Below are 11,478 nucleotides of genomic sequence, written 5' to 3'. Positions count from 1 at the left end.
AAACATAGCAATCATTAACTGAGCACGCTGTCTGTTAAGTATGGGACAGCACTCTGGGGTAGTTTTTCCTGGAAACTGGAAGTAAATCAGTGTTTCTGATAAAAATGTTGTAAATTGCAGTCATGTGAGCATGTAGCACTGCAGACAGCCATAAATGTGGGCTGAATCCTAATTGCCCAAACTGGGTCATATGACTGCAGGTGGGGAGGCCTGAACTTTGAATATGGATCATAAGCCTCATTTGGGGGGTCTGTTATAATTTGGAAGGTTTGCTAAGTTACTGGCCACAAGTCAAGAACTACCTGTATAAGTATGCTTGCTACCTTGAAAGAAAGGATATTTCAACAGCAGGGATTTAAAGCAGTTTTAATGCAAATGAAGTATTATTGGAAAACATTAACAGGAATTACCATCCCTGATTCCACTTTCTTATGTATTGTTGACAACAGTATTTCTCAGGATAAGCAAAGATGTGTGCATGTATATAAATCAAACAGCAGAAACAAACAACAAAACAACAACAAAAATGAACAGTTGTGGATGCTCCATTACTGGAGATTTTTAAGAAGAGACTGGACAGCCATTTGTCTGAAAGTCTCCTGCTGACCAGGCAGTTAGACTAAAAGACCCCCAAAATCCCTTCCAACTGTTATTCTGTTAGAAATTATTTATCAGGATTGATTAGGATGAATTCTTGATAGTTGTCAATATTGCACATTTCAACTTTCTTTTGAAAACCAAAAGGAATACTAACATTCAATAAAAGCAGAAAATATTTTAATTGGCACCAACTCTTCCAGGATTGTTAATTCTGTTATGATTTCAGTGGAAGTCCTGAAAGCAAATGCATTTATGATCATACCAGAACATTACAGGCAATACAATACATTCTTTGTTTTAGTCATTTTATATTCTTTATAAATGGAAATAAGTTCATTTCAAAATCAGAACACCTCTCAGTGTTCTGAATGGTAAACAACCTCTCTGCAAGTGGCAAAAGAATATTCTGCATGTTACTACATAATATTCCACTCATCTATCCCATTCCACTTGTATTAAGAAATTAGAGGCATAAAGGAGAACAGTACAAAATATTCAAAAGACAGTATTAGTTCCCATGCTGTGTCATTCATGACAACATGAAGCATCATTCTTCAAACTGAGAAGGCAGCTGCGTCTTTTGCGATATAGATGCAGCCACTTTAAAACTTGTTCCTGGTTATTCTCAGCATGCATCTGTATGCCCAGTCATTTTCCTTTGCTGGTGGTTCCACTGTTAGTATTGTCTGTGCATTCACATATACAGGCACAGAGATAGCTTTTGATGTGCAAGGGTTGCAAAACATGTGATTTCTTTTTTTTAAATCCCTTCTTTTGCATATCTACCTGTTGGCAAATAATTTCCTCTGAATGCTTTGCACAACCCCTCCAAAATATAGATTTTAAGGAACTAGCATTAACTCCAAAGGTCCCTGTTTCTTGCCATCTCTTAATAAAGTGCAGTGTCACTACTGTTATATTTTCCTAAATAACATACAGTGTTGAATTTTAAACTTTTTATCAGTGATGTTATTCATATATTCAAAATGATGCAGATACAGCTGACAATATCTATGGCAAATATTTAAAGCAGAAGATACAAGAGAATATCTAAGTAATGCTGAGACAGATAGCATTTTATCCATCCTCCCACCACCACCACCACCACATCTTTCAAGGGAAGAAGAGGGTGTCAGCTGCCTAGAGATCTACAGTAACAGCTTCTATACATTAAGCCCTTTAGTCCAGATGTTAAACAGATGCCGAATCAGAGGAAATACTTTTGAAACTGGAATCCATTTATTAAAAGGGGTTTTAGCCACTAGGTTCAGGCAAGAAAAACAATGATTGGGACCAGCAGCTATTTACACACACTTAACAAAAACAGACAACAATAAAATCTTTAAAAAGGAGCTATCAATAAATAAATTGTCCCCTACCAGTCACACAATACCTTGTGCAGCAGTGACCACAGGAAATCAACGTTGTTTCATTAGGCTATGTAACATCAACTTTGACCTAATTCAATAATCAAGAAAGAAATTATTTTCAAGAACAGACCGTCTTCAATATCTTTACACATCAATACGAATCCCATGTTTTATTGACATCAGTTCTCTTGTTCCAGTCAAATACAAAAGAAAAGAACAAAGATGAGGTAAAGTTGCAGTGACGGCCACATAAAGCCAATAAGGTAGGGGAGCGGTCTTTCCAAAGGGGCAGATCCACAGGCCATGGCGTATTCCATCTCGAACATGATGCGAAGTCCAGGAGATAAACATCATCCAGGGAAGAAAGCACCAGGAATCCTTCAGCTTGAGAAGATGCATAACAAACTTTAACATCAGGCACACAACTGGAATCACAGTAGAACAGTGAAGAAACGGTCTTTGCGGGAGAGTCAGGGCAGCCTGAGAGGGAGCGGGAAAAAAAAGTACAATCCTAGCTAGCATTGGAAAGGAAAAACATACTGTTTTTTTAAAGGGGGAAAAAAAGGTATACAACAGCTGCACCAACTTAGTTGATTCACATTTTGACCAAAATCAACACACAAGTTGGAAAGTAGTAATTATTAGTATTATCTATCAGTAGAATTTTTATATTTAATGCTTTGTATGTTCCAGTATTTGCTTCTATTCTAAGTTTTGGTAAATGCAGTCCATTTAACTGATAGCTTGGATGCATTCTCTGGTTGCTAACCTGGAACTACTATTCATTTTTAAAATTTATTGGCTGCTGAACAGGGAATAAGGGAGTGATAAGCAATATCAATTTTAGACTTTCTTATTTTGGCAAAAAGTTCTAACTACATTTTTCTGACAGACTTGGGAATTAGTGAAGTAGAAAATGCCAATTCTAAATGAACAAAAGTAGCATCTTTTACTTTAAAATTGGTAGTGACAGTACCCATTTGAAATCATTTATAAATTATCCTATTTCCCAACTTCAGCCAAAATTGTTTGTACATAGGTTACTAATATCTGATTAAATAAAACAATATTGTTCACATATGTGTAGGTTGATTAAGGCCTTTTTGAAGAGAATTTATTATGACAACAACATAATAAGCAAGATTCTGAGTTGTTTATAACTATCCTGCTGTACTCTTTAGCAATATTACTGCAGTTTGGACTCCAGACTAATGGTCGCCAGCCGGTGGACTGGGGACCACTGGTGGTCCACGAGAAAATGTTGGTGGTCCGCAGAGAAATGTCACCCACAAGCACCCCCCAAAGTAATTAAGGCTGTGCGGAACACAAAGCTGCGCCGCGCATATGGCCCACAGGAACACAAGGCTTGCGTTGCTTGCATTGCGAACAACATGAGATAGTGAGGGGAGGGGGGACTTGCCCCACTCGCCCCATGTGCCTTGACTGGCCACCGGGCTGCTTCTTTTCACTTCTTTCTTCTGCTGCTTTTGGCTGCATGCAAGGAAAGCAGCAAAAGTCTTTCTTTCTCTCCCCCAAACTCCACCAGAAATGAGTCGTTGGGACCCTGCAAGGCATCCTGCTCCAAGAGGCAGCACCATTCTGGCAGAGTTTGAGGGAGAGAAAGAAAGACTTCTGCTATTTTTGCTGCTTTCCTTGCATGAAGTCAAAAGTTTCTCTCGCTCTCCCCCACCCCAAGAACGGAGCTGGCGACGGTATCCTGCGATCCCAAATAATGATAGATCGGTAGGAAAACGGGGTTGGGGAATTTTCCTGCAGACTATTGGGATTTTCCCAGGGTCTCTGCTGCTTCTGCTTTTTCTGCAGAGACCCTGGGAACATCCCCCCAAAAAGTTTGCAGGAAAAACCCCCATCCTGTTTTCCTATCGATCGATCGTTCTTTATTTGGGATCTCCCCCTGAGAATGGAGCTGAAAAGCAGGTTAGGAATGTGGCTGCCTTGGAGGGGGTGGGGATGTGTGAGGGACCCGTGTGTGTGTGTACGCACGCACGTGTGTGTGTGTCTGTGTGTATGTGTGAGAGAGAGAGAGTGAGAGAACGAATATCACTGCCAGCCCTCCAAGGTTAGATCGGACCTCTCTCTCTCCCACCAACATCAGCAAGCCACCGTCACTCAAAATTCGTATTAGTGGTCCGCATGATATAAAATTATGCGTTTGGTAGTCCCTGAGGTCCAAAAGGTTGGCAACCCCTGCTCCAGATAATAGAGAAATGTATGGAGAAGTGGTTCAGGTATTGCCTGCTATCTGGAGATCCAAGATCCATATTTCCCAGGAAAGCAATCTGGGTGTCTTTGGATTAGTCACAATCTCTCAAGCCAGTCTACCTCACAGGGTTGCCATTGTGGACAAATTTAGGAGGGAGCATATAGGATGCTGAGCAGAGTTCTTCAACTAAAGGTGTATCTAATAACACACACACACAAGTTGTTATAGCCCTACTGCAAGAAATATTCATTTTTTTAGTATAATAACAAAAATACACAGATATATCAATTATTACTTTTGTTGCATTATTTCTGATCAGTGTTTGATACTGATAGAGCTGTCATTGTCAAAATTTTATGCCCTGGATTATCAAGATATAATAAAAAATGAGGACACCTAATTGAGCATATTAAAAACTTGCTCCTTCTGGGTTTTTAAAGCAGATTGTCCTTAAAGACTCAGTTCTAGAGCAGATGGATATTTTCCTCTATGAAATAAGGCAACTACTATATTTATAAATTATGATGATCATCATGAATGGATAATCCTTCAGTGCTTCCATCTATCTATCAAACTTAAAAAAAAAACAAGTCAAATGCAACATTAATCCTACTAAATCAAAGTTTGTAAATAAGAGTTAAATGAGAATTAGAAATCCTGCTTGCAAAATCAGTACATTCAAATTCTTCAGTACATTCAAGCATGCCATCTACTGGATAAAGGTGTGATAAAACAATTTGCTACCTGTTTTAAAATGTTAAGAGGGCAGATCTTTAAAAAATATCAAAACTGAATGCTAAGTTATTTCACTCTGCTCTGTAATGGTAATTTTTATTTCAACTATATCTTTTAAATACACCATCCAAAAAGAGGGAACACAAACCAGAAACTAAATCTTCTTTTGATGAAATTTTAAAGTTAATTCTTCCAACTGCATTTTAACTGGGCACACCTCAGTTATAATTCTCTATCAGGCATTTTTAATAAACTATAATTTTATGATACCAGTATACTATTACATGTGGAAATTACAAGATTAAAAAGCCTGAATATTAAGCCTGACTTCTGGTTGGCCAATCTATTAAATAGCATAATAAACCCTGCTATTATTCCAAGGATCTTGAAGTACCTGAAATGTGTAGAACGGGACAAACAGAGCAGCATTATTAGAGGAGTATGCTTAGTTGATATATCTTATATCTGATGTCATATTAGTTTCCCCCTCCTTAGCTAAGGAACCAACCAACCTGTCAAACACAATACTACACCAAGGTGTTTAATGTCAAATAAGGACAAGGGCATCACTCAGTACAGAAACAATAAAATGCATAGTTTTTCTAAACAATTAGACTAGATTGTTTTTATTGATTTTCAGTCTTAATAACCCCATCATTGTTTAGAAAGCTTTTTTCCATTTTTTTAGCTATGGCAATCAACTAAGAGATGGAAAGAGCTGATAAGCAATGAGCTTTCATCCAGTTTAAATACAGGTGACAATGAAGGTAGTTCCGGAAGAAAATCATTTATGGTTGTCCCCTGCCCCCAATTTGTGAATTTTTTAAATTGTTTGTTCACCCATGGATTCTCATAGATTCCTCCACATAATATACTAAGGCAGGATAAAAATCTGATATATTGAATAAAACATAATGTGTTTTGTGTGAAGCTAACCAATGTGATATGAAACCCTAACCATCGCTTAGTATTATGACTGAACCAGACTATTCAATAAACTACTTTGAAAACTAGTCAAGGCTAATGTGTGTTTGCCATGCAACTAACATTAAACTCCAGAATTTCCTCTGGAAAAACCTGGGAAGATCTGCCTCTGGGGTTAGACAAACTATGCTATTTTTTTTCATAGCAAACACATCCAATAGAGCCAATAGTATCAAACTTTGTAGGTCTATCAATAGTGTGAATGAAATTAAATGTAAATTATTCCCTAACTTTGGACAGCAAGCAGCATGAAAAGCTGCCCAAGTTTCTTTTTAATCAAATTCAGCATAGGCAAGAAGGTGTCATATCAGGGTGGCCCACACAAAATACTACTTTTATTACACAACTGTTGTTGTTAGTTGCAAAGTCGCGACCCCATTATGCAATAAAAGTCATAATTTATAAGTCTACTAAATAGATTTGCTAAAACTTGAAGTCATGATTTTAATATAAAGTTTTAAATATTTTTTGAAACACTTATATTATTTAAAATATCTTCAGATTTATTTACTCATAAATACTCTAGAAATTTCAGGTGAATGAACTTATGTTTTGCTTACCTTTAGTGAAAGGGAACCAGCTAGAATAAAGTGATCCATATCAATCACGGAGGAGAGGAAACCAGCTAAAATTACTTCTGTAAAGTCACTTTTTTTCTTGAGTCCAATCACGATTGCCCATGACCACAGTCCTATAATACCATGCACCATATTATCGGACAATGCCCGCAGCCAGTAGGTTTGCTGAATGAAAGAATATTGCAGAAGTCTATCTGCTAAATAGCAGAAAATCCCCAGTCCTAGGCTTGAAATAACAGACGCTGTGCTGAACAACTGGAGAAGAGCATTGGCTTTGTCAGTCTCAGATGCCATAGCAAGCAGCATGTCTCCATGCACAAAATCTCATCAGGGTACATACAGCCCATTGTCTGTAAAATCTTGAGGCATTCTGTAATTATCACAAAGAAAGCTTAATGAGAAGCCTTAACCAATTCTGACTCTTCTTCCTTAAATAAGCAAAAATATAACAGAAATCAATGAACTAATTATCACTGTAAACACATTTTTAGGTCACTGTCCCATAGAAAGAAAACCTTGTACCCGGGATGTACAGGTTGTAACGTTTTTCACATTTTGACATTGCTGCATTATTTTCCAAAGGAGGCAATTATATTATTTTCAAAAGTTGGTAATGAAACATCTGCAAGAGAACAAGCTCAGAGAGCACCAAGAACCCCTTATACCTTTTCACATTTTTATTCTGCTTTTCTCTTTTAAGCCCTTTTAAATATCTTTAAATGTTTGTCTAACTTTCCTCTCTAGCAAAAGGACATATGGTTATATATACTTACGCTATATTTACACTTGATAAATTTATCTTCAGAAGAAGGAAAAAAAACCACTTTTCAATTATGCTTTGGAACATATAAACACAACATATGCTGTTCAATTCTTAAACAGAATTGCAGGACTAGTTATAAAAGAAACAATAATTATAATTATTAAAATAACATTAAGATATTATTGAATTGTATTTAATAGTGCTTGTTAATTTTATAACATGTTTATAATGTCCATATTCACATTAACCAGTCCTTGTCACAAAATGGGGTGATACTTTCTGAATGCTGGGTAGAAACTACATTTCAGGATGAAATGATTTTGAAACTTGATTTTATCCTGCAATTAGCATCAGATAATGATATTAAAATAATTAGAGTTGCTCTTCTCTGACAGATAGGCTCAAAGATATATCCATTTTCATCAGCCATTCAGGAGAGTTCCTTTGGCAATCATTAGAAAATTATAAATCTAGAAAATATGGCAAAAGTAAAGATTTAAAAATTAAGGGCTGATTTGTGCTTTGCTTAGGAAATTTGATATATTACATAGAAAAAAGTGATTAAAGATCCGTTTAGATCATGGAACTAAATTTGACATAGATTATCACACAAATTTTTATATTTAAGTGGAAACAGCAACAAGAAGAAACATGAGATTCTAAAAAATCAGCATTACAATCTGTTACTTCTTATTCAGAGCTGATTTCCTGTACCCCATCTTACAGCACTCTCAACTGAGGGTCAATCAATTCTATGCTATTTATAATTGTGATTTTTTTATGAATTCATAAGAAAAAATAATTTATCAGATACACTAAATTGCTAGATATTACATAAAACATTTAAAAAGCCAAGCTTACTAATTTATTCATAGAGGCTTTGTCTTTATAGACATTGTTTAAAAAGTCTAAATACGATAGATAAATAAATAAATTTATTTAAATAAATTTATTTAAATAAGTTTAAATACGAGTATAACATTAAATATTTTTATCTGAGTGTAAAATTTTAACATATTCTCTTCCTGGTCATTCCTCTTCCTTGATTTTCAAGTACGCCAGATTATATTTTGCTTTAGTAATTTGATTTTATAAATGAAATTCCATGCTGAATTCAGTACCATAATCTTCTGATAATAGTTTGGTCTGTTCTAGTTTTCAAAAGAATTGTGTTTTAGCATTTTAGTGGAAAAAGAAAAATAATACATATAAATTTAAGCGCTATGGCAAATGTACACCCCTAAGGTAAGCTTAACACTATGCTTCAAATACAGAGCGTACCTGATAACTGTTAGGATAACAGCCTAACTAAAAAGTATGTTTTACTAGAGAGCAATCACTCACAATATAATAAAATTGCAACTTATGTTCATTTTTCTAGTTGTGATATTCTGCTATGCTGATTTTTTTTTAAAGTTTTGTAACTACAGGACGGACTAAACCCTAGCAACAGGACGGACTAAACCCGAGATTTTGTAGGAGCTTTAAATATCTATAGGATGGTATGCAAGGATCAATATGTTTAAAACACAGCATTTTGGTTTTTTTTGACTGAAACCAGAAAAATATTACATGCAAACTCCCCCCGCCCTGCCCCCCCAATGTATGGACTTATTTATATGGCTATTCTATTCTTTCCAATCTTCCTTTTTACCTCGCCTCTTGTGTTTAGTTATATAATTATTGGTATATATAATCTGTGCTCTACCTTAAAATCCAACCCTATTATTATTGTTTTAACATCCCACTTAAGACATATTTCTGGTTTTTTGCTCCCTTTATTTTTACTCACTAAATCAATTTATACCTGTATTTTTTCTCCTCCTATGCAATAATTTTATTGCTTTTAAATTTAAAAAGTAATTCTTTCATCATGACTGTTTACATCAGTGTCTTTATCTATGTACCATACCTCCCCAAATTACTTTTCCAGTTCATGTTACATGTTAACTTTTCTCAATTTCTGCTGTTGGTCCCTTTTCTTTAATATTGCCCTTACCCTCTGATTAACTTCATAGTGATCATACATGACACTTTATGCCAACGCTTTTCAAACTTTAAGACATCAGTTCCCTTATATGGACTTAAATTAAGTTAAATTGTCAAGTTTGAAAACACTGCTTTACACAATATAAGAAATGAGTTTGAGAACTTATGATGCTTATCATCTAAAACCTGACAGAAGGGAAGATGAGGTAGGAATCCACAGCACAATTAAACATCCTTTCACTTCTCATCCTATTGCCTTCCAGATGTTGTATATCCCATCTCACCCATTCCCATGCTGGCTGTGAATTCAAATTCAAGAAATCTGCAGGGCAAATATTTATAACAGAGTAACAGAGCTGGAAGGGATCTTGGAGGTCTTCCAGGCCAACCCCCTGCTCAGACTTATGCCACTTCAGATAAATGTTATCCAATCTCTTCTTAAAAACTTCCAGTGTTGAAGCATCCAAAACTTCTGAAGGCAAGGCGTTCCACTGGTTAATTGTTCTGTCAATTTAATGCACTGGAGTTCTACCTGACCATAAAGTCTTTCTGGAGCCAAGCTGGAGCCCTGTGACTTTATAATTATTGTCTAGGTAGCTTTTGTGGCAACCATTCAAGAGGTTTTGGCTTTTGGCTTTTGTTATTTTTTTTGTAAGCTTTCCAATCTAGTCCAGGGCCCCGGAGACCCCAGTCCTCCTTCCACCTTGCAGCATCCACGATTTAGTTCTGAGATTAAACCGAATCAATCAGACCCGGCTGGCTGCTGCTCCCTTGTTATATCTCCCTAAGATATAAACATCCACACAATTAACCCCACACAGCTTTAATCACCCTTCCCCACAGGCCTCGCCGGCCAGAACGGCCCAAACCGGTCCACACAACAGGAGGCTCAGCCGGCTAGGTGCCGAAGGTGCAGAGATGGAGGCGGGGGAGGAAGACTTCGTAGCCACGGCTGCCCGTCCTCTAGCGTCCTCCTGCCGCTGAGCGCAGCGAAGACTCCCCCTGTTGAATGTCTGCCTGGAAAACAAGTCGGAGACCCCCTCCCACCCCACCCTCCCTGTCACCCTCAGGAGGGAAGAGCTGAGCGCCCCACTCGCATCCCTCCCTCTCGCCCACGAGGCGCTCCTCCGCACGCAGCTGCTTTCTTCTCCCCAGCCTCAGCGCCCTTCCGAATTGCCCCAAAGGGATCCCGGCTTCAGGGGATTTGCGGGCCCCGTTGTTCGGCCCCACAGCCGCGCCCCCCCCCTCTCACCTACTCACCTCCCAACGGCCCCAACCGAGGCGCCCATTCAGCGGCAAACGCGCGCGCGGAGCATTCTGGGACGGCCACCGGGCTGCGGAGATCAGAAGCCCCGCCCACCAACCTCCCTGTCTCTCCATTTCCCTCCCCGCACCTGGGCTCCCCATCGCTGGTGTTTTCCCGTCCCCGCCTTCTGGCATCAGCCTCCGTGTGCGGCAGGTCGGGGCTAGTCGCTGTTGTTAAGTCTATCCATTGGGTTTCGCTTTTCGTTTTATGAAAAACTGACGTTTCAGGGTGTGTGCGCTTGTTTTTAAAGAGGTACGGAGATTCGTAGAGACTGCGTGAAAATTTTCATGCAATTTTCTTGGCAATGTTATTGAAGGGGTTTGGCACAGCCTTCCTCCAGGATGTAAGGTGGTGGGTTTTTTTTATCTTATTTTCAAGGCAAACTTGCAACCCTGGGATTTCCTTGTGGTCTCCCATCCAAGGACTAATCCAGCCTGACTCTGCTTAGATCCACCAAACACATCTTACATATTGGCAAAAAAAAAATCAGAAAATAAAAAAGACCTTGTTGATGATCCAAGCTCTGTAAAGGACCTTGGAATACTCATCTCTAATGATCTAAGTGCTAGAGCCCACTGTAACTACATAGCCAAAAAGGCATTAACCGTTCTTAACCTAATCCTACGTAGCTTTTTCTCTGGTAATATCACACAACTAGAGCATACAAAACATTTGCTAGACCAATACTTGAATACAGCTCATCAGTCTGGAACCCACATTACGTATCTGATATTAGCAGTTGAAAAAGTCCAGAAATATTTCACAAGAGTTCTCCACTCCTCTGCTCGTTGTAGAATACCTTATGCCACCAGACTTGAAATTCTAGACCTAGAAAACCTTGAATTACGCCATCTTCGGTCTAATCTAAGTATGGTATATAAAATCATACATTGCAATGACTTACCTGTCAATGAATACTTCAGCTTCAA

At 38.0% G+C, this 11,478-nt stretch overlaps 1 protein-coding gene across 3 annotated transcripts; it reads right to left on the bottom strand.

Annotated features, from left to right (window-relative positions):
* Window positions 1-350: 350 nt before the first annotated feature.
* Window positions 351-10,580, bottom strand: TMEM267 (transmembrane protein 267). Of its 3 annotated transcripts, none has more exons than XM_026716264.2 (3): window positions 10,504-10,580; window positions 6,474-6,861; window positions 351-2,450 (listed from the first exon to the last, which is right to left on the bottom strand). In XM_026716264.2, exons 2-3 carry the CDS (start codon window positions 6,795-6,797, stop codon window positions 2,115-2,117), a joined length of 660 nt encoding a protein of 219 aa, XP_026572049.1. In that variant the 5' UTR covers window positions 6,798-6,861; window positions 10,504-10,580; the 3' UTR covers window positions 351-2,114. The 3 variants fall into 3 exon arrangements, with proteins under 3 accessions (XP_026572049.1, XP_026572041.1, XP_087783448.1); XM_026716256.2 differs by having other exon boundaries at window positions 6,474-6,919; window positions 10,504-10,578; XM_087927322.1 differs by lacking the exon at window positions 10,504-10,580 and having other exon boundaries at window positions 6,474-7,113.
* Between the last annotated feature and the right edge of the window lie 898 nt (window positions 10,581-11,478).

This window comes from Pseudonaja textilis, chromosome 2, assembly GCF_049901715.1.
Source record: "Pseudonaja textilis isolate UNSWEBS1 chromosome 2, rPseTex1.2, whole genome shotgun sequence".
In the NCBI taxonomy this organism is placed as follows: Eukaryota; Metazoa; Chordata; class Lepidosauria; order Squamata; family Elapidae; genus Pseudonaja; species Pseudonaja textilis.
The sequence above is the reverse complement of the archived record's forward strand: the minus strand, read 5'-3'. Positions and strand labels throughout refer to the sequence as shown.

Coding starts and splice junctions, on each gene's coding strand:
- TMEM267 (XM_026716264.2), bottom strand. CDS start 6,797: ATGCTGCTTGCTATGGCATCTGAGACTGACAAAGCCAATGCTCTTCTC. Junction 2,451..6,473: donor CTGGTTCCCTTTCACTAAAG/GTAAGCAAAACA, acceptor GCTCCCTCTCAG/GCTGCCCTGACTCTCCCGCA.